General features: G+C 37.7%; 1 protein-coding gene across 1 annotated transcript in view; it reads left to right on the top strand.

Moving 5' to 3' along the window:
* Positions 1–24,504, top strand: part of CFAP95 (cilia and flagella associated protein 95) — a 70,981-nt gene that overhangs the window by 36,310 nt on the left and 10,167 nt on the right. Inside the window, 1 exon segment of the mRNA XM_036117899.2 lies at positions 16,697–16,754. Coding sequence (XP_035973792.2) covers positions 16,697–16,754 — 58 coding nt within the window.

A 24,504-nucleotide genomic window follows, 5' to 3' on the forward strand; every position in this document is an offset into this window, starting at 1 on the left:
TAACACTGATTCCTCCTGTGAGACTGGCCTGGTCCATGTCTCCCACAGCCTGCTGTAGCATACCTAATTGGGCTGGAAGGTCCACAGGGAGTACCCCAGAATGATCCCTGAGGAGGGTGGACTTCTGGCTTCCATGAAAGTGATGAGCTAAAAACATTCCACTGGCACTGAAATCTGGAAATTCCAGCAAAGGCATGGAAAGGCAGAATGAATCCAGAGGCAGACTTGAAAACTGTATCAAAATTTTGAGAAACTCTAAAGAAAATGATGGGCTAGTGGAGGAGAGGGTTGGGAGATGGGAAGGGGGAGAAGAGAGAAGACAAAGGTGGAAGTCTCTAGATGGAGTCTTGGGCCAGTCCAGGGTGGGAGCTGTGATCTCGGTCGGGCAGGCTTAGACAGGAGCTGAATGAGTCTTGTCTATTGTGTTTGCAAACATGGAGTATATGCTCAAAGTTGGATTTTCTACAATGACTTTGCCTGCTGTTTTCAGTCCAGGACAGAAAATGAAACACCAGGGCCCTACCTAATAGATGATTTTATACCAACAGTCTACCTCCCTGAAACTCTGATCTCAGTGTTGAAATCTGTAATGCCAGCTCCAATGGCCAGTGGGGACTGGAGTTGTCTCCCCCAACTCCAGTTCAAGAAAGCAGTTTCGGATACAGAGGAACTAGGTGGTGCATCTAAAGGAGAAAGAAATGCCAACGAAAACAAGCGCAGTTAAGCCCAGAGACCTGAGGTAGAGGCGCTTAACTCGATCTCCCTCCCTCACAGTGAAGACACCAGCTGACCCTCTCTTTTCGATGGGCCACCTTTGTAGTCATCAAAGCAGAGGCAACCAATGGTCTCAGGAATGCTACTGTTGAAGTCCCACTTGAAAAATATCATGACACATCTAAAGAATAAAAGTATCATGAAGAATGACAGGACATAGGCAACCTACCTATACCAGAGGGAGCAGACCTGATGGAACAAATGGAGCAGGAATTTAAAGCTGTATTATTTGGAGAAATAAAGGAAACAGTTGCAAAAATAGGGAAAATAATAAAAATCAAGTTGATGTTCACTTTCCAACAGCAACACTGGATTGCAAGAATATAACATTGAAGTGTTGATAGAAAAGAATTTTGAACCTAGAACTATTGAAATGGAAGGGTCAAATAAAGATATCTTCAGGCACACAAGGACTGGTTTCAGACTTACTGTCCTGCCATGCATAATTATAGAACTAGGCAAAATGTAGTAGGCAACTGTTGTCAAGCGTTGGGTAGCAACTGGGTGGCTCTGTGCTCCTTGAGATGAGAGGGGAGCATTTCATTCTCCCCTGACTTACTCTCTGAGGATACTTCTCTCGGCTTTGGTGCAGGGCGGTGAGCCCAAGGATAGAGCAGTATTCTTGTTGAGCTGGGAAGCAGGAATAGGAATTTAGAGCTTCCAATGTGACTCAAATTTGTAGGACAGGGTATCGGAGGGAAGAAAGTTGTGTGTGGAGGTGAGAAAGGGAGTCTGCATGGGGTTCCCCTTGGGCTCTTGGTTGAGGATAAAGCCCTTTGTGCACTATGGGAAGAATAGCTACCTCTAGTTTTAAAAGATCATATAGAACTGTCTGCAGTGTATTCTGAAATTTTACAATGGTGCTCCCACCTGCATGGTAGTATCGTGTCAGGGGTCCCAGGGCTATGTTACCTGCCTTCAGATCCTGGCGCTGCCTCTTACCAGCTGTGTGATCTTGGGCAAGTTGCCTAGCCATTTTGTACCTCAGTTTCTTCATTTGTAAAATGATAATTATAAAGGCATCTGTGTTCCGGGGTTGCCATGACGAATAAGCAAGTTTATATACCTAAGATAGTTAAAACAGTAACCAATGTGTACATGATAAGTGCTGTGCGAGTCAGCTGGGCCAGACACTCAGCAGTCTAGAAACTCCTATCTATCAATTCAGGGAAGTGTTCTTAATTTACTTCATTGATGATTTTTACCTTCCATTTTCTGTGTTCTTTCTTTTTGGAAATCCTTTATTTGGATGTTGAATTGCTTGGTCTGGTCCTCCAATTTTCTTGTCTTTCTGTTTTATTTTTGCCTTTACTATCTACTCTCTCTTTCTTCAACCCTACTGTTGAGTTCTTTTGTTTTTTGTTTTTTTGAATTCTTCTGTTTTTATAGGATCCTTTTTAAATTTCGAACCTGTAATATCTTATCTATCTAGGGATGTTAATGATTGTTTTTCTTAATTTTTTTCTCTGTGTATAGTCTCTATTTCCTCCAAAATGCTTTTTTGTTTCTGTTTGTTTTTTTAGTGTACGGTATCTATCTCCATGCTAGAGGCTTTCTTGATATATCTGATAATCAACCTTGCTTTTCTGTTCATAATTAAGAGCCTGAGAGTGAAGCTAACTGACTTGGAGCTTTACTGGAGAGATCTAGGTGGGTCTGTTGTCCCCGCCCCCCCCCCCCCCCCCAGAAGCCCTGGTGTCAGTAGTCTTTCCTCTTGGGCTGGTCACATTCCCCTTGAGGAAGCACCCTTACTTGACCATCTGACAGGTGAAGGGCTGGCGCCTGTGTTCTTGGAGTGAGCAGGAGATTTTGCTGGGACATCAGTATTAATCTTCCCATTATGTATGGTCACAAGAACCATGTTCTTGATCGATGACTTTCTCTTTTACCCTTTCTAGTGAGTACATTTCTAGCTTCCTGCTGGAAGAGAGGAGGAGCAGTTACCCTTTTCCTGTTCTCCTTATTCTTATAGGTTTATTTTTTAAAGCCTCTTTAATATGGTTTTAGTGGAGTTTTTTGAAGAAGCAAAATGCAATGTGTACCTTTAATCTTACCTGTGAAGTTGTCAAGTCTTATCTGAAATGTAACCTCCTCCAGAGGACCTTCCTTTCCTACTGTCACTCCCAGTCCCCATGACTTGGTAGGTCCCTTGGGGGTGTCCATGACATTGTGTGCTTCTTTCATCCTAACGCTATTCATCTTGGTTGCAATTACTTGCATTCCTGTTTGTCTTTCTTGCTAAACTCAATGCTCTAAAGGGCAAAACTGTCACAGCTCTATCTCCAGTGCCTGAAGCCATTGCACAGTAAGTGTTTCTTGAACGAATGGATTATTTCTGATGTGGAACAGAAAATTTTTTTTTTTTAGTATTTTTATTTATTTTTGCAAGAGAGAGAAAGAGAATGAGTGGAGGGGGAAAGGCAGAGTTGAGCAGGGAGCCCAATGTGGGACTGGATCCCAGGATTCTGGGATCATGACCTGAGCCAAAGGCAGATGCTTAACCGAGTGAGCCACCCAGGCACCCTGGAATACAAAATTCTAATGAAAGAGAGGTATTGCTGTTTCCTAGCTTATTTGATTTAGGGCTTCAAGACCTGTAGAACCAAAAGTTGTTCTCAGTTCTATTCTGGTGAATGCATTAGAAGACATAATCTTTTAGAAAATCAGTCCTTTATTAGTTTGAATTGCTGAATTATTTGTTTGTCTTATTTGATTGCGTTATTAGCAAGGAAATAAATACATGAGCACCTTTTCCTTCACTAATTCCATATGTAATTTCTTTTTTCAGTTAATGTACACTAATTACAGTGTGTTCCATACCATAGAATGCCGTGATGTTTTAGAATATTCTCTCTTTAATATTAAATATTCTTTTGCTTCTTGCCAACTGTACAGCTGTGGAAGTTAAATGTCAACTTTAAAAGGCAACGAATAAGAATGAGTTTGCTCAATAGACCAAAGTAATGTGCTTCAACTTATAAAAGAAAGGCTGTAATCATAATGTAAATTTAAACTTCTAGTTACCTCTTAACAAAAAGAATCAGAATATAGGAATAGCTTTGTTATTAAAGAGACATTAGTCAGATGCATTTATCTTAATTTTTAGATAACATCCATTATATTGTGTTGGCATTTGAAAGTCTGTTTCTTTTCTCACAACTCAACTGATAGCCAACCCACTTTATTTTGGGCCAATGTGAAGAACACACATACTTTTCCTCCTTAAACTGGCAGCATACATCTCTGGAACATACTGAAAATCAGAGCTAGAGTGTTTGGACACCACTTGTCACTCCTGACCTTAACTAGAGAAAAGGACTTTGTGGATAATTCCTTCCATATAAGTCACAGATTGAGGTAATTTTTTTTTTTTTCTTTTAGAGAGCGAAAGAGAAAGAGTGCAAGTGGGGTGGGAGGGGCAGAGGGAGAGAAAGAATCCAAAACAGGCTCCATGCCCAGCACGACCCTGAGATCATGACCTGAGCCAAAATCCAGAGTCAGACACTTAACAGACTGAGCCACCCAGGCACCCCGACTGAGATAAATTTTTTAAAATTGTAATATAGGGAACAGTAAGGTTGAAACTAAAAGTGGTATCAATGACTTAACTTTAAAAATGAGATTTATATACATTGAGACTAGATTAGCTTCTCTAGAACTAGAGTTATTGTTTCTCTTGAGAGTTGGTTATATTTCTTTCCAAGGAATTAACAGTGACCAGGGGTGGAAGGGGTGAGAGGGAGGCTCAAAGACCTCAGCCATCAGCAGTGTTCTTCTGGTCTCAGATGGGGACAGTTGCATGTGTAGGGCATCTCTGACATATATTCCTTTTACTACATGGATAGAGTCATTAGAGGCACAGAAACGTAATGAGAGACACATAGGAAATGTGGATAAGAACATGAATCTAATTAGTAAGTTAAGAGGCTTTCTTTGCCGTCCTATCTTGTTCTCGAGAATTCTGAAGCAACTTTCACTTAATTTGGAAGCTCTTTATGGAAAGTGAATTCACTGATTATCAGAAGGCCCTTAGATACATGATTATCTCTTACAAAATCATTTTATGATTGCCCGTAGGAATAGACAGTTGTAGCTGATTCATTCTAAGAAGTAAGGTTTTCCATGTATAATATTTGGACTGCATCTGTGACCATTAACCAACCAACCAACCAGAAACCAAAACAACAGAACAAACAAACGAAACAAACAACAACAAAAGCTGTATCAAGCAGATCCAATTTTGTAAATGAGATTTATACAAACACAATTTTAAGACCTTATTTCTCAGAAGCCCTTATTTAAATATGCATATGTAACCATGCATGGTCCTGGGATAATGGCTCATAAGAAAAGCTAGTTTTTCTTTACAGGGAAAAGCCACCTCTGGCATAGAATATGAGCTGGGTCAGAAGCATGCCCATGGGGGCCTGTGTCAGTTTGAGGGCAGCCAAGAAGTACTGACTACAGCCGGATGATGGAGAAGTATGAAAAGTAGACCTCTTACAAGGACAGCCGTAACTACTGTCTTGTCATTTTGACCAAATTTCATTGTCTCCCAGTGGTAGTGATGAGTGTATATTGTCAAAATTTTATAATAAATGTTTCTTGTTTCCAGAAGTCATCCAAACGCTTATGTGATTCACTTGACTGGAGAAGAAAGAAATTAATAGTGTTTTGGACCATGGGGTAGCTATTTGGACTTAGTGTGGTTTTTCATAAAAGGTATGGTATGAGAAAATAGGAGACATGGGTTCTACTTCTGGACCTGCACTGAACCTGCTATGTGACCTTGTGCTGGCTAATAAGCCTCTCTGGGTTCCAGTTGTTTCCATCTGCAAAATGAGGGTATTGAACCAAATGATCTGTAAAGTCCTTTCCTGCTCTAAAATGTTATAGTTCTAAGGAGAAAGGCATCTGTAGTCACATAAATGGACAAGTTAAATGAGGCCAAAAAATAGTTCAGGCAGTTAAGTTTTCATTGTTGGCGTAGAGCACTTACCCATGTGTGTGTGGAGTGATTACTTTACAGTAGCCATAGGGAGCTAAGGCCACAGCTTAAACTCTTTCAATTTATTTCTCTCACTGGGCATTTAGCGTCTGTAAAATCTTTGGCACTCTTCAGAGGAAAGGGACTGAATATGAATAGTAAGAGGGTTTTTTTATTTTTGTTTTTTTTTCCTTTTCTCAAAGTGTAGTGCAAGGTATTTGCTTTCTTTTCTACTCAGGCACTTATGTGGTGGCTTGTCTCTTGTTAAGATACCACCCAGATGTTGAACATTTTTCCAGAGGGGAAAAAAGTAAAAAAAAAAAAAAAAGAAATAAAGCCCTATGATGGTGGTGATGAGGATAACAACAAAGAAAATGTGAAGTGGAGAGTGATATGGTGAAAAGACCATGGAACAGGAGTGAGACAGACCGGAATCCCCTTCTTGATTCCCCATCTTATTCATCGTAGAACCTTTTGCTTCCCATTCAGTGTAGGGTGTAGGCCATATGCTAATGTGCTGATTCTCCTCCTTACTCCCACCTCCCACAAGTCCACATGTGGGCCATAGGACCCAGGCCAAGCCACTCAGAAAGCATTCTAGGATAGTAATTGAAGTTTGGGACAAGATGTCCTCACATTTTCCAGGTGGCAAGTTACAGAGGGCATCTTTCTGCTGGGGGAGCATTTATCTATAAATGAAGCTAAGCAGAGGTGTGGAAAAAGTTCTGTTGGTATTCCTTTTATATGTGCTGGTATTTTCCTTCTTTTTTTTTCTTAATTGAGTTTGAGTTGGGTTTCTGTAACTTATAACTTTAATACTAATAATAGCAAATATTTATATGGCCTATATTATGTGCCAGGCACCATTCCAAGGGTGCTAACTCATTTACTTCTGACAAAACTCTGACTTTGTTCCATCTACATTATCTACATTCTGTGGTGGGAAAAACAAAAGCACAGAGAAGTCAAGTAACATGTTCAAACTCTCAGAGCAGGTAAGTGATGAGCCAGGATTTGGACTGAGATTGTCTAAAGCCAAGCCTCCTGGTCTTAGCCACTCTTCTATGCTGCCTCTCTGAATACTAGGCTAACTAAGAGAACTCTGAACATGGAGATGTTAATGGCTGCATTTAGGCAGGTCAGGCCTTGAGCACCAAGCCATTAAGGGAGGTACTGGTTCTTCTCTTGAAATTTCTGAACTCAAATTTTCCATTTTTCAGATAATGTGACTACTGGTTCCTAAGACATGCTTTGGTCTTGGCTTGGTACTTTTCCCCTGTGAGGCAGGAACCCTGCGTGAGCTTGTATCACCCACCTGAGCTCCCTGGAATGGGTGGCTTGGCTGGTGTTGAGTGATGATGATGTTTCCAGTTGGCCAAATTTGCTGAAATGATTTTAGAGTCAACCTAAATCCTATTGTTCTTTGAGTAATTCCTGTATTTAGGGTATCCTCCCTTAGCTGATGCACATTGAAACCAAACAGCTAAGTAGGTGGGACACTTTTCCATTTGTTAATAATATTTGAGGGCATGGCTCAGGTCCTGACTTGGCTTGTGTGCCTTGACACAGGAGTGTTTTAATGGTGGGTGACAATAAACTATTTTATTGCTATCCTTGCAGAATAATTAAAATAATTTGATAAGAAAATTTATGTGAATTGTGTAAGACTGTTGAATCATAGGCCTGTACCTCTGAAACAAATAATACATTCTATGTTAAAAAAAAAAAGAAGAAGAAGAAGATAGCAGGAAGGGAAAAATGAAGGGGGGAAATCGGAGAGGGAGACGAACCATGAGAGACTATGGACTCTGAGAAACAAACTGAGGATTCTAGAGGGGAGGCGGGTGGGGGGATGGGTTAGCCTGGTGATGGGTATTAAAGAGGGCACATACTGCATGGAGCACTGGGTGTTATACGCAAACAATGAATCATGGGACACTACATCAAAAACTAATGATGTAATGTATGATAATTAACATAACATAAAAAAAATTTTAAAAAAAGAAAATTTGTGTGAAAGCACTTGGTATAGTGCTTGTTAGATCTAAAGTTTTGGCATCACAGTGGATTGATGGCTGACTCAGACCATCCCTCTAAGTCTTTATAGAATCTAACTTCATTAGAGTAGCCATTCAAGTTACAATCTGACAATCAGGTTTATTTGCATATTCAGGTATGCTCAGTGAGGCCTTCAAGGTAAAATTCTGAAGATAGCCTTTTGAATTTACTTATTTGGTCTCTAGCCTCCAGAAGTAGTCAACAATTCCTTCCTTCTCTGCACATGCGTGCCACAGCTCCCATCAAGAGGCAGAGGTTATTTACCTGTCTTATAAATCTGAGCTGGCCTTGTGACTCGCTTTGATCAATAGAAGGTGGCAGAAGTGATGCTCTGGGACGTCTGAGTGCAGACCTTATGAGACTGGTAGTTTCTACCTTCTGATTCTTGGACTCTAGCCAACATGCTGTGAGAAGCTCAAGACACATGGAGGAGAGCCAAGGCATTGTGTTTGACAGTTCCAACTGAGCTCCCAGATGAGAGTCAAAACCACCTGTCAGCCATGAGAATGAGCTATCTTGGATATTCCAGTCTAGAGTCAAGTACCTGGATGACTATAGCTCTAATTGACATCACACGAAGCAAAAAAACACCCAGTTGAACCCAGTTATCCCACAGAATAATCAAAGATAATAAAGTGATTGTTATTTTAAGCCAGTAACTTCTACACCGCAGCAATAGGTAACTGAAACAACCTTCATGTCTCTAACTACCATATTATATGGCTGCTTCTACCATTATTCAGCTTATGGATGAATTTTTGTCATTGCTAATCCACTGGGGATAGAAGCGGTGCAAACTTTCAGGACTGATGAGCTAATAAACGAGTGAGTGGCAAAGATTTTCAAAATGTCAATATTATGGAATTTCTATTTGATCCTGACATTTCCTTTTATTCCATGTACATTAATGATTAGGCTGTATTACTAGTATTACTCTTTATGATGTTGGAAGGTTATGTGGTTGTCATAATGCTATAATTAAAGTCTTCAGTGGGTCTCAGTGGATTGTACTGTACCATGCATCTTTTAGCTATAGAAGGGTTTCACAGGAACAAGAGCTTTACAGCATTACAGACATCTTCGCTTCTATCTGTATTTAATTTGATTCTATATTTGGCACTTACACAGTTGTTATTATTATTATTATTATTATTATTATTATTATTATTATTATTACCTTAACATATAAGCCTCATATTGCTCATCCAAATGGCTTGCAAAAATTATTAGGCCTGAGGAAATTATATTTGTCCCCCATATCTGAGTTCATTCTTTCAACATAATGAGTGCCCACTATGAATTAGGAACAATTAAGTATTCGGGATGTGGAGATAAAAGACACCCCATTCCTGAAATAGCTCATCGTCTAATACATGAGACAGAAAAATAACCAGTCAATACTCACCTATCAGTAAGGAATACACTAAGCTAAAAGTAACAGAAAACCTAACTAATAGCAACTTCCTATACTATACTATATATTATATACTTCCTATACTATACTATATAATAGTATCTTCCTAATTGTATAGGCAAGGAAATCAAAGCACAGAGATAATCAAAGAAGCCTATTTCTCATTAATTAATCTATCCATCTAGTCCATAAGTATTTATGGAAGAGATACTAAAGGGATAATTAAGATGTAAAGTGTTTAAATGACTTGCTCAAGGCCCCATGACCACTTGGTGGTAAAAGCAGAGATTAGAGTATCTGGGTTTCCAGGTGTGCTCTTGATGGAAGGGGAGAACTGCTTCTAAACTTCTAGGGAAATTAGCAAGGGCTTGGCTTGGATCAGCAGTAAAAGCAGACTCAAATTGTCCTCCATTTCATCTATTATTTCCACTTCTTGCCCACTAGCTTCCTCGAGGTTGATTTCTAGGGTGGACCTAGAGGGTATAATGCTAAGTGAAGTAAGTCAGTCCAAGAAGGACAAATACAGTATGATTTCATTCATATGTGGAATTTACAAAGCAAAACCAATGAACAACAAGGAAAACAAGAGGCAAACAAAAGACCAGACTCTTAAATACAGAAACAAACTAGTGGTGGCCAGAGGGGAGGTAGGTGGGAGAATGAGTGAACTTGATAAAGGGGGTGAAGAGTACACTTACCATGATGAGCACTGAATCATGTATAGAATTGTTGAATCATTATATTGTACACATGAAACTAATCTAACACTGTATGTTAATTATTTTTTTAAATGAGGGAGTAAACAAAGATAGAGAAAGATAAGAGATCCCCCAAATAGAAAATCCTTCACAGGAGAGCTGTGGCAGTTATCCCCAGGACTAAGGCTCCCCAACGTTCCAGCTGTGCAGCAGCTTGGGAGACTAGAGCAGAAGAGAAGTCTCCAAGATAAAATGTTCTCAAGAAGCAAAATTAACTGAACATATTGAGATGAGAATTACTCAACTAGGGAAGTTTGAGGGTAAATTAGTGGTACATTAAAAAAAGGCCTGGCATTCAGCAGATATGGAAGAACGATCAGATTTGCTCTGTGTGGCTTTGTTCCATAGGTAGAAGGAAGAGGAATCTCTGCTCAATACGGAGATTTAAAAAGAATGATGATTTCTGTTAAGAATGAGACAGAATTTCCCAGGGAGGTTGTAAGCTCCCCTTCTCTCTTACCACACAGAGTCAAGTGGGATCCATAGCCATAGAGGCTATACCCATCCTAAATGGTGGGTGCTACCTCTCCTGCTGTCAGCAAGGGGATTTATTCCAAATTAATCCTCTGCTTTTTTGAGTCTTTGAGTCACTTACTCAGATTCAGACTCTTAGGTGGGACCATGTGATTTGCTGAGTAGATGTCACATGCCCTTGTTGTTGCTGCCGGGAAACTGGGTAAGAAAATATCTGCCCCTCCTTCCGACAAAACAGAAAAGAAGCAGTTGACCCTTAAAGTTCTTCCAAGTTTAAGAAACCATGATTCCATGGGTTTTGGTATATCATCTTGTCCCAGATTCACACATGTTACCACAGGACTTAGTGCAGTTATAGGCATTTTAACTAATACCATGGCTTTAATAATAACTTCAATATCAGACTTCTTTTCCTTTTTCATCTTGCAGAACACATTTAGTTGTTCTCTAACTTACAACCGCTAAAGGTTGGAGAGGGCATGTGTGGCAAACTGTGGGTGGTGCTGGGCAAAAGCCAGCTGTCCACCTTCCAAGCGTTCTTACAGCATGGCGTTATACTGGTAAATTTACCAGCATCTGGTCTTCAGTTTTACATTTCCAGAAAGACCATTTTATCTGTGCTTCAGAATTTATCTGACTCATGGAGATTGACTTATGCTCATTAAACTCACAAGAAAAGCCAGTATTTTAATTAGTTAATTTATAATGAGAAATAAAATGCTCAAGCACACCAGTCATGTCAGCCTAACAAAAAAAAGAAAAAGAAAGAAAGAAAGAAAAAGGAAGGCAAACTATAATCAGAATGTTGTACAGAGTGTTTGGAATCAGAACAAGGTGAATTAGTTATAAGATTATAATGATTGATGGCCTCAGACTCTGATTACCTGATTATAATAGGACTCTTTCACTTGTAAGTAAACAATGCACAATTAAAATTACCTTGAGCCAAAAGGAGAGTTTATTAAAAGAATTTGAATTACCACATGAAACTCTGGGAAAGTCCTTGGAAGAGCTGAGCTTCGGAGACTACTGGAATCAGGACCAGCATTCTCTCCCTGTTGGCTTCCTTTTCTCCCTCTGAGGGGAGGGACTTTACATCCCATGGTACTTATCACAGGAGAGTGACTGACCCATTCTCATTCATCTATAGTAAGAAATCCCAAGGTAGAGCCCTGATGGAATCTGAGCTGGTGGAGCAGGGACATGTGGTACAGGCTTACTTGAGCTGATTCCAGACAATGAGCTGAAGTTATTGTTGGCTGTCATAAGTCAGATTGGAGCACTGACTTCGGTGTACTGCAGCTCTGCTCCCAGAACCTCCCAGGGAGGTCTGTTTATGAGCCAGGACACCTCTTCCTCATGCCCAGAGCCCATGCCTCCCTTAGTTTTCTCATCTCTTGCTTTCTTGAGTTTCTCTGAAGGCCATTTCCCTTCTAATGGACTTATTTTTTCATTATATTCTTTATTTGGCTATAGCCTTCAGCTGATATCTAAGAGAAAGAAGTATGTTGATTTTCCATGGTTTTATTTTGAAAGACCATCTTGTTTCAAATTGGATGAAATATATCACTTAAAGATTTTTGCCCTCTTCTTCAGATTAAAAAGTGGGTGTTGGGGGGGTGATATCAAATGGTTTATAACTGACTGACTGACAGTGATCATTCAGTATTGTAAAAGTTTCCATATTGTTGAGTCACATTGCGCTTTCAAAAAGGTCATTGGATATTTTAACCTTCCACCTTTCTTTACTTTGATTCCTTGTAGTAAATCTGTATCTTTTTATATTCTAATTTTATTTTTATTGCTTTATGCATTTGATTAATTTGTCAGTGCCTATCTTGTATCAGACTCTGTGCTGGGAGCTGATAATAAAGAGAGGGAGAAGGGGCTGCGCTTGGGTGGAATGGGTTTCCACCTGAATGCATTGAGAGATGCTCAATGCTACCTTGCAAATTGGCCTGCCCAAAGCAATACTCTATTTGACTGATAATTACACCATCTGAGTCATAACTTTGGATGAGAATAGGGTAGGGAAACAAGTTCATTGTCATCTATTAACACTTAAACATTTTAAGATTATGGAATATTTCCATATAAAATACTCTTCAGACACCCATCTACTTATTACCCAGTTATAATGTAAGTTAATATTTTTGCCATATTTGCTTCTTATTTTTTTAGAGAGGCAATTTATCATGACTTACTGAGTCATCTAACATATCCACCATATTGATGGACATTGGCTTCCAATTTTCACAGTTACAAATAAAGCTGCATTGAATATCCTTATATGTATCTCCCTGAGTATATAGTTTGCAAGGGTTTCTTAATACTCAGAAATATAATTGCTGGCTATTAAGATATATGCACCTTCAATTTTGTAAGATATTGCCACTAGCAGTGTATGAATATGCTCATACTTTCATATCCTTATAAACATTATAGAGATTTTTAATTTTTACCAAGTGGATATAAAATGGTACATTGTTGTTGTTTTACTTTGCATTTCACTAGTGAATTTAAGACAATTTTAAGGCTGAATTTGTTTTCAAGTATTTATTAGCCATTTTGTTTTCTTCTACTGTGAACTATTTATAGGCTTAGGCCATTTTTCAATAAGATATTGTCTTTTATTGATTTCTAAGAATTTTATATTTATTCTGGATACTAATATTATTTGACTTAATTTTATAAAAAATACCTTCTTGTCTATGACTTCTCTTGTAACACTATTTATGATGTCTTTTGATCAATAGAAATTTTAAATTATAATTTAATCAAGAGTTATATATAAAATGTCATATTGTAAACCTTTTAGAAATTATAAATACACACACGTATGTATATGTAACATGTATTGAGTTTATAAATAAAAGAGTTATTTTATGTCCTTCAGCAAATTTTGTAATTTTTGTCATAAATATATTCCTATAGGAACATTAGAGATTTTATTGCAGTTGTAAATGGGAAATTTTCACTTTAATTTGCTTTCTAATTTCTTGTTGCTGGTGTATGGGTATGCTATTTTTGTATATTGATCTTGTATCCAACAACCTTCATGAAAATTGCCTGTTGTTATGATTTGTAGATTCTCTTGGTTTTTTTTAATGTAGACAATCTTATCATCTGTGAAAGGTGAAACTTTTGTTTCTTCCACTCCAGTTATTACACTATACTTCTTTTTCTTGTTTTACTGCATTTTCTTGAATCTCTAGTAAATAGATTAGAATCCAGTTCATTGAATAGAAACACTGATGAAGGACTTCTGTGACTATTTGGGAATGTTTCTGGAGAGGGTTTCATCAGCTTAGTTTTGATTCTCATTTGCTGTTTTCTTCTTATAGTAATGTTGCACTTCTCTGTTCATTTTAAGTATGTTGAATTTTCCTAGACCAGCAGCAATCAGGCAATTCTAAGGATGGGCAATGAAACATTTGGGCAGTTTTCTCAATCTCTTAGTTCAAGAGTGCCCTCTACTGTTGGAACAGTGAAGTGATCTTTATTTCATTAAAGGCATCTTTTTTGAAAGAGTGGTGGTTCTAGGACCCTTAATTTCTGAACTTGAGTTCTTATTTTTCTTTACTTTGCTAATTGCTTCCCATTTTCCCAGAGGCAGCGCCTTCCCAAAACTGCCACTGCGGTCTTGAATACTTTCCAGGCCCTTTCTTGGAAAGCCAATGTTCAGATCCTCTAGTCTTAGACTTGGTTCTCAGTATTTCCCCATCAGGGAAGGATGCTTTCTTTCTGGGGGGTGATGACTTCTGTGTTGCATCCCCATAACGCACTTGCCCCCCTCTCCTCTCTTCCATGTAATCCCCACCTGATTTTGTTCCAGAATGGGCTCTGGATCTGGTGCTACTAGTTCTGGATTGTTCTCCCACCTACACGTAAGCCGAAATTTGTAGTCTTCTCTAGCCTCTGTTATACTCTCAGCTTGGGTGACTGTGTGATTTCATTTGCTTTTGCTGTTGATCTATATGGTTTTGGAGGATATATGTAAATATTTGGGTTTAAGGAACCAAAGGATCTAGGAATATCAACTGCTTCTTTTCTGTTTTGTCGGAAGGAGGAGCAGATATTTTCTTACCCAGTTTCCCAGCAGCAACAACAAGGGCATGTGACATCTACTCAGCAAATCACATGGTCCCACCTAAGAGTCTGAATCTGAGTAAGTGACTCAAAGACTCAAAAAAGCAGAGGATTAATTTGGAATAAATCCCCTTGCTGACAGCAGGAGAGGTAGCACCCACCATTTAGGATGGGTATAGCCCCTATGGCTATGGATCCCACTTGACTCTGTGTGGTAAGAGAGAAGGGGAGCTTACAACCTCCCTGGGAAATTCTGTCTCATTCTTAACAGAAATCATCATTCTTTTTAAATCTCGTATTGAGCAGAGATTCCTCTTCCTTCTACCTATGGAACAAAGCCACACAGAGCAAATCTGACTGTAGATTTGTCATCTTATCTTTGTGATTCTGTAATTTTTTTGACTTACATATTCTATGTGTTGTTAGGTTTATGACTTAGGATCTTCCTGGTGTTTGTTCCTTTAATCAGTAGGTAATGATCTTTATAACTAATAACTTTTGACAAAAAGTCAATTACATATGATACTAATATAAGAACACTAACTTACTTTGTGTTAATATTTTCTGGATGTGTCTTTTTATATGCTTTTACTTTCAAACTTTCTTTGAAAATAATTTTATTCTAGGTATAGAAGCATAGAGTTGTACTATGTAATACACGTTGACATTCAGTTTAAGTCTGAGAAATACTTTCACTGATGAGTTTAACCCTTTATTTTCATTGTGATTGCAAAGATATTTATTTTTATTTTTATGATTTTAATTTGTCTGATGAGAAGTGATTTTCCTTTCTTCCTTTTATTCTCCTTTCCTGCTTTTTTATTAGATTGGTCTTTTTAAAAAAATTTATTTGCTAGTTTGAAAATTGCATTCTAATTTTTGTTCTTTTAGTTGTCAGTACTCAAACTTGAGTGTGCATCAGCATCACCTAGAGGGCTTGTTAAAACACAGACTGCTGGGCCCTACCCCCAGGTTTCTAATTCAGCAGATTGGGGCTGGGTCCCAGTTGTTTGTATTCCTAACAAGTTTCCAGGTAATGCTAACATTATTACTTTGGAAACCACACCTCAAAAGCCTAACAGGAACTGATGGTTACCACCAGGTAAAATATTAGCACCTGTACCCAATAACTACCCAATAACCATTCTGAGTTCGACTTCCTTGTTATTTTGGAATTCTTTTACTTGTTGAATTCTCTTTCCCACCAGCATAGCCATGCATTAAAATGTTTAAATTTCCTTGTGCCCAATATTTTTAGGTGTGCGATTCTCAGAGGAGTTTCTTTGATTGTCTAGTCCCATAATATTGCCAGAAACAGAAGTAGCGCTTTTAAAAATTTATTTAATTATTTCTCATAGGAGAACAGTTTTTCTCCCACCCTGAGTTCCAAACAGAGAAGCTTTCTTGCAAGTTTCTCTGGACTGGTGGCTGGAGTTTCTTTGGTTTCTTTTATATGAGGGTATAGACTTTACAGGCTCCTGGCTGTGAGTAGTTGTTTAGCTCTTTGCCTTCTCTGAACCCAAGGCCATGTCTCCAGCCCTTCATATGCAGTTCAAACTCCAGCTTCTAGCCTTGGCACATCATTTTATGACTTCCCATTCTAGTGAGTATCCTCTTCATTTCTAGCACCTTAGGGTTTCCCTTTGGAGCTTAGCGGTGCTTATAGACTTGGGGGAAGGAGGATGTATTTATTAAGAATTGCTATGTGTTTAATGGGGTGGAAGTTGGGGAAGCTATTAAACTCAGTCCACCTGGTTGTCTTCTATTATCTTTTTCAGTTGTCATCTAGCAGAGAACATGGGGCATAGGGTCAAAACAGTTTGAGGGGCAGAAAGTGGATGGTAAAGAGAATCCCAAAAGTTTGGAATGCACCTAAGCTCAGGGACTTGGGATTTGTAGCATATCATTAGTACAGGAGCGTAATAAGTGGTGTTGAATTGGAAGTGATTGAAGGAAAGTCATCCTGTCGTGGTAGGTAATGCTGTAAACAAGGTCTGGGACAGTTGTATGTTTTAAAAATTTTATTAGGGCCAGTCTTCCTTGAAATGTTTTTATTTCATGTAAAGGATATAACGCTAAACATTTTAAATATCGTTCTTTTCAGAGTTGTTCTTTTCTCAAATATTGACTTATCTCTCTTAGGTATGCATTGACAACATATGCTGAAGAATATGCTCCACCATATGATTATCAGCCACTTGTGAGTATAAAATGGCTGAAAAGCCTTATTCTAATACTTATTTATTTATGTACTTAAAATGATTCTTTATATCGAGTGTAAATAGTCAAGCTTGGGAAGAAAGGACAAATTGCTGAGATTTATGAGATTGTATATTTATTTAGAGATGTTAGCTATTTGTGGGAGTCAATGGAATGTTTTATGGTTATGATTTATTTTTGGAAGTTTATAGAATTCAGGGAGAAAATATTGCAGTGTCCAAAATGTATTAGTTATTTTCTTCCTCATCTTGTTTTATTGTCCTTTTCCCTGAATTCAATTTATCTGGAATAAAACCCCACCTTTCAATTCATTTGTATTGCATTGACACATAAAAGTAAGTGGTGTAATTTAGCTCTGGGAGATGTGTATGTTGATAAAATATGTCCAGTTTATAACTTCATTTTACTTGTACTTAAAAAGTTAAACAACAGAAACAAAATAAGGCTGTTTCCTCTTAGTCTTGTTATGGAAATCTTGACTGGTACAATAGGTAAGAGATTTAACTATTGAAAAAGAGGAGGAAATAAAGTCATCTTTATTTTCAGAGAGTATTATTATGTTCTTAGGAGAACTAAGATATTAAACTGAAAAGTAATTAGTAGAAATAAGACCATTTAGTAAGGTGATTGAATACAAAATAAGTATATCAAAAATAATATCTTTGCTTCATATCAGCTTATTTAACTTATAAAAGAAAAAAACACAAATTACTATAGCAACACAAATTTTTTTTTTTTTTAAGATTTTATTTATTTATCAGAGAGAGAGAGAGACAGAGGCAGGCAGAGGGAGAAGCAGGCTCCTTGCTGAGCAAGGAGCCCAATGTGGGACTCGATCCCAGGACCCTGGGATCATGACCTGAGCTGAAGGCAGAGGCTTAACCGACTGAGCCACCCAGGTGTCCCACAACACAAATTTTAAATAGTAAACTTAGTAAACTTATAAAAGAAAAAAACACAAATTACTATAGCAACACAAATTTTAAATACTTTTGTGAAGAAAATTCTAACCCAAATAAAGATCAATAAAGAAGATGTGGTAGTTTGTCTCCAAAGATGGTGGACTTTCCACAAGCCACTTCCCCAGGACAAGGTGAATGACGCCCCACCTTTTGAATCTGAGCTGTCAGGGAACTGATTTGATCAATAGAACATGACAACAGTGACACTATGCCAGATCTAGGCTAGATTGAAGAAGACTGCTTCCAAGTCTTGGAGCCCTGAGCTCCCATGTAAGAAATCGAGGCTACTCTCCTGGAAGGAGAGGCCATGAGGAGGAGCACTGATGTGCTTGATTCATGGGTGAGGAAACCATTTTGGATGTCCAGCCTAGTTGAGCCTGAACTGCAGCTCCATCTGCTCTCCGACTGCAACCCATGCAAGATTCCAAGAAAATAATAATGAATTCTTGTTTGAAGCCATTAACTTTATTTTAACAAATGTACACCCAAAGATAACTGAGACAGAAATCTTGACTACAAGGGAACAACAACCATTTTAGGAAACTGGAAAACTAAATTAATTATGAGTTAAATTCATAAATTTTATTATATTAAAAATGGATTTTGTTTTCTATTAGAACTCTAAGATTATGAGTTATTTGAAAGAATAAACAGATGAGAATAATCAATAGTTTTAGAAACCATGGTAAAACCAATTTAGGGAAGATTCATGACACTACATTATATGTTGTATTCTTATTTATTTTTTCTCATCAAAAAAGAGCATTCAAACCATAAAGAAAGCAAATATGATAGCTTATGGATTAATGCCTAATAGGTAAAGAACTTGTATATATATTGGCAGGAAAATTGTTAAGATGCTAGGGAAAGAGCAAAGGACAATATATAGACAATTTGCAAAGCAGGAAACGTAAAACTAGCTACTAAATATAGGGAAAATCCCAATTTACTAATAATAAGAGATGTGAATTAAAACAATAAAAAATTTTCCTGCTAATAAAATTGGCAATTTTTTTAAAATTTAATTTTATTATGTTATGTTAGTCACCATACAGTACATCATTAGTTTTTGATGTAGCGTTCCATGATTCATTGTTTGCATATAACAATGGCATTATTTTTAAAAATAATAATATTTAATGGGTGAAGATGTGATGAAATGGGTACTTTCATCTGTTGCCAGGAAGACTGTAAATTGTTTTAATCTTTCTGGAAAGGAATTTGGCAATATGTATCAAGATACTATTTGATCTAATGGAGCCCTGGGTGTTATATGCAAACAATGAATCATGGAACACTACATCAAAAACTAATGATGTAATGTATGGCGATTAACATAACAATAAAATAAAACTTAAAGAAAAGATACTATTTGATCTAATAATTTTCCTTCTAAGAAACTTCCTCAGAGAAAAATAACTCAACTAGGGATAAAATTTATATCCAAGGCTACTCATCGCGGAATTGTTTGTAATGGCAAAACTTGGAAAGTACCTAATGTTTTAGTATTAGGAGTAGTACTATTAAATATGTTACAATCACATGATGAGTTATTTTATAACCTTTAAATGTCCATAGATGGTTCTTAGTGTCCTGATAAATCTTGATTTAAGGTTAAGAAAAACATTAAGATACAAAATTTATGCATATAAAATTTATTATATTAATGTAATATGTAAATATTATATATGTATAAACTATGCAGAAATATAGAGGAAAAACCAAAGAAACTGTCAAAATGCTAGTAAAGTTGGCCATTGGATGGTGAGATTCTAGGTGAGTTCTTCATCTTTACACATTTTAGAATTTTCCAATGCAACAAGCATGATGACTTATAATCAGGAAAACCTCAAGGAAACAAATATATTATTTAAAAATGAAATTTAGGCCCATTTCCTTACATATATGGGATCTGGCTGCATCTCTAAACAAAAGACAAGACACATAATTAAAAACCCACAAAATTTCAAAGGACTAATTTCTCCACAGGCATAAAGATAAAGAATGTGAGATGTATTCTCAGGGTGCATAAATCTTTGGCCATTGTGTTGTATATTCATGCTTTTAATTTTTTTAGCATTAGTTCTCATATTTCTCATGTTGCTTGTTTCTACAATAACATCACAGCATGCCATGGCAGTTATTTGGCTTATTTAGAGTTTTGTTCATTCACTTCCAAGTTCCTTGCCAAAGTAATTGATGTTGAGGCATGTTTTTTAGCACTACTCCTAGTGCCCCCATTCAATGAATGCTTACCTTGTTACATTGTTATAGGCTACAAAATAATTAAATTATAATGACAGCAAATGGTTAAATAACAGTAGAATAGTGGCTGAACTCTGACATAGAAGTTACTGTGCACATAAACAAGTGTATGATTCATAAAATACTGACAAAAGAAAGAATATTTTTTTCTTACTAGAGACTTCACCATGTGGACTTAGCATAAACACAGTACACCATTCTTAGGCTACAGCCTTTGCAATTATGCAATTCCTGAAGAAATCCTAAAATATTTGGACTCATATTTCAAATGTTTTGCATGAATTGAAACTATTAATTTTTATATTATCATTTCTTATATTTGTTTAATTGATACTTGCATAAAGTGGGATAGCATTATAGGAATTCTAAAGTGAGTGCAAGTTATCATCCCATAGCTCTAGACATGAGTAAATAAATACAGAGTATTAGGAAGCTATGAAATCATTTTTAAGGACAGAAATGGAAGAGAATTGCAAGCTACTTCCTCAGAACTCCACCTCTTAAGTTGAATACTTATTATGGCTCACCCCAATTTCAACAAAAGATACCTTCTCTTAAAAGCTCCCCCATCCTTCTCCCAAAGAACCAAAATAGAGGAAAACATTAGATGATTGGTCCAAGGCTGGCTCTTTAAAGTGTACATAAGCTTTTAGGATAAAGGACAAGTGAGCTGAGTTTAATGATGGAGAGTTGACTGAGCACACTCAGGATGAGTAAGGAAAAGAGTTAGGTCAGGCAGAGAGAAGCAAACTCAGGAAGTTGAAGGGTCAAAGGAATGAGAATGTTGAGAAAAAAACCAAGCATGGCAATAGTGAAGGGGTGAGAGAGCTGGAAGAATTGGAGGTAATGAGCAAAGGGGATGTACTGGAATTTATTGGAATTTCAGATGTAGAACAATTCTGGGGAATGATAGAGCCCAGGATGTGGACATGGACTGAATTTTGATAATGGAATCAAAGCCATTGACTTGAGAGGGTGAAAAAATGGTAAGCCAGAGTGTTGGCTAGATTCTAAATATGTCTGTTGGAAATCAACCTACAGGACAGCAGAAAAGAAAGGTAATGCCATGGACTGAGTCAAATGACCAAGCTCTCAGTGGGGGCATTTTGGAGGTTAATAGCTCCTCCTAGTCAAGCAGCTGCCATTTGGGTACATCTGGTTGGTCATTATCAATGTGAAGTACCATTTTGTTTTCCTAAATAGAGCTGCCTATTGAATTATCTTTCCAAACATATGAGTAGCTTGAACCCCCAAAATGGTCCATATCTTAGTTCACTCAGAGACAGAAAGCTGAGGAAGTTTCTTTTCTTTTTTCCTTTTTTTAAAAATTTTATTTTATTATGTTATGTTAGTCACCATGCATTACATCATTAGTTTTTGATGTAGTGTTCCATGATTCATTGTGTGCATATAATACCCAGTGCTCCATGCAATACATGCCCTCCTTAATACCCATCACCAGGCTAACCCATCCCCCCACCCCCTATCCCCCTCCCCTCTAAAACCCTCAGTTTGTTTCTCAGAGTCCATAGTCTCTCATGGTTTGTCTCCCCTTCCGATTTCCCCCCCTTCATTTTTCCCTTCCTACTATCTTTTTTTTTTTTTTAACATATAATGTATTATTTGTTTCAGAGGTACAGGTCTGTGATTCATCAGTCTTACACAATTCACAGCGCTCACCATAGCACATACCCTCCCCAATGTCCATCACCCAGCCACCCCATCCCTCCCACCCCCCTTCCCTCCAGCAACCCTCAGTTTGTTTCCTGAGACTAAGAGTCTCTTATGGTTTGTCTCCCTCTCTGGTTTCATCTTGTTTCATTTTTTCAAGCTGAGGAAGTTTCTAATAGAGAATTATGTTTTAAAGTTGGTATGCGGGGCACCTGGGTGGCTCAGTGGATTAAGTGTCTGCCTTTGGCTCAGGTCATGATTCCAGGGTCCTGGGATCAAGCCCCATGTCAGGATGGGAGCTGAGCAGGAGGTCTGCTTCTCCCTCTCCCTCTGCCCCTCCTCTGGCTCTCTCTCTCTGTCAAATAAATAAATAAAATCTTTAAAAAAAATAAAGTTGGAATGCATTCCAAACTAACTTTGAGGAATCCCCGCCATGTGGTACTGTAGGTATGAAAAGAGGCTGCATCTGTTTAACATTATTCTCTGCAACAGCAGAATTGACCTGTCCTACCACTGGGGCTCAATGCACTGGTACAGATACAGAATTGTTAAAATACCGATATTTCTGTGCTGATTGGAAATTTGCTGTCACCTTGAGTTCCCCAGAACCCTGCCCCCTGAGTAGCCCCAGCCCCTTCCCTAGACTCCCAGGACGCAGGACTGCATTATGACTTTCCCAGATCCTGAGGGCTCCTTCTTCCATTAAAAAATAAAACAATATATATTGTACAACTGCAATGGTATAAAGACAACTACAATCCAAGTTGGATCATATTCACTTTTGGTGGCAGGGGGTGGATGGATTTAAAAGCTTATTAAAGAAATATATTTCTTAGGCTGTTTGTCTTTTTGCCTAGTTATGACTATATTATTATATTTTATGTCCATGTTATATGACCATGTTATTGTTAACCCTCTTGAAATTATTACCAATGTACCAATGGGTGTTATTACACAAAACGAATGGGTGTTATTACACAAAACGAAAACATACTCATTTTTGGGGGGAAGTACCTTTGGACTCTTGTACCCTATTTTAAGCAAAAATTTCCATATAATAGCTATTGTTTATGAGATGTTTATGAATATTAAATGACCAGCAACATTTCCTGCTTAGCTATGAGTTTCTACCATTTAATAGAGTTAGTTTTTCAAAATGGCATCTGCATTTTTTATTATGGTAAAATATATGTAATATAAAATTTACTATTCAACCCTTGTTTAGTGTAGAATTAATGGCACTAATACCTTCACTTTGTTACTAGATTCATCTTGAAAATTCGGATTTTAAAAGAAATGAAACATTTTTGTGAGCCCTCAAAAGTACTGTGGGCTCTAGGCACTAGGCCTCCTGTGCCTCATGGTTGAGTGGGCCCAGCCTGAACCTTCTGGAAATTTAATACTTACCTAACCAGGGGCCTCTAGGACTTGCCCAGTCTGAGTGACTGTACTGATTGATAAATACTTTGAGTATCATCCCAGACCAAAATGCATCTTGGCTAGGAGTCAGAGGTGGACAGCAATCTTTAAGAGCCCTTTATTGTTCAGTTAGGCTCATTCACATGCAAGAAAACCCCCAAAGGGATTGGGGAATTGCCTTTAGTTTTCTGCTTCCTGGGAAGAGAGGTCTACCGGTTGTCTTAAAAAGAAGAGAAGGAAAAGAATGACTTGCTGAAAACATCCAAAAGCTAAGACAGTGAGTGAATCTAGAACAGGTTGGGGGCTCTGAAGGAAACATCATTTCTCTGAACTAAATTAGCTTTGGTTTTCTCTTCTTTTTAGAATCTTCTCTTTGTGTCTTTGTTCCATTCTGTGCCCCCATGATCTTCCATAATTTCATTCCAGTATACAGTCCTTTTCTTTTTCTGGTTCTCTTTTAAAAATATTAATAGCATGCAAAGTTGTGTCATCTAAATTGGTCACATGGAATAATCATGTATAAGCTTTTAGTCCAGAATGAAGTATACTTTTTAAACTAGGTAATGTCCCAGGTTTATGATGTGTTTTCATGACTTTTATTTTACTATTTTCCCTGAATCTTAATATATCTACTGTTTAATTTTCTCTTTTTTGTCCTGTTAATGTTCTAACTCAGTATCTGCTGACAAAAGAATGATGGCCATTTGCTGAATATCCTTGTTTATCTCATTACATTGACTTTTGGCTAAAATGAGAAAGAGTTTTAGATTATTCTACAAATGAGGTAGGGGTGGGAGGTGAATTTGGAGAAGAAGGACGGGGTCATGTGGTTCTACCTAATATTTTTTGATTGATGTCAGGATGTTCCAAAATACTGCTGTTAGCTAACCACAGGAACAGCCCTCTATTACTTGGGTTCAGAAGGAAATGGTGGCCTTCCTCAATCTCAAATAATGCCTGAAAGATCTCATTGTGTGTTATATGTGTGTGCTGACCTTATACATAGACACATAGATTTGATGTTGTACCTTATAGGCCAAACAGTTCCAGTTCTGAGTCTTTCCTAGGCCCCAATTTCAATTTTAGGACCTGCTGGCATTTCTTCATATAGTTCCACAGGGCTTTACAGCTTTCCCAGGTTTGGATACAAGAGGATTTACCTTATTTGGGGGACTGTATAGTTGCTAATAGTGAGAGGAAGGAAGGAAGGAAGGAAGGAAGGAAGGAAGGAAGGAAGGAAGGAAGGATCTCTCTCTCTGTCAGTATATATATGCAGTATATATATACACAGTTGACCCTTGAATAATGTGGGAGTTAGGGCCACTGACCCTCCCACAGTAAAAAATCCACATATAATTTCTGACTCACCAAAAACTTAACTACTAATAGCCTACAGTTGACCAGAAGCCTTAA

This window comes from Halichoerus grypus, chromosome 14 (genome assembly GCF_964656455.1).
Source record: "Halichoerus grypus chromosome 14, mHalGry1.hap1.1, whole genome shotgun sequence".
Classification (NCBI taxonomy): domain Eukaryota; kingdom Metazoa; phylum Chordata; class Mammalia; order Carnivora; family Phocidae; genus Halichoerus; species Halichoerus grypus.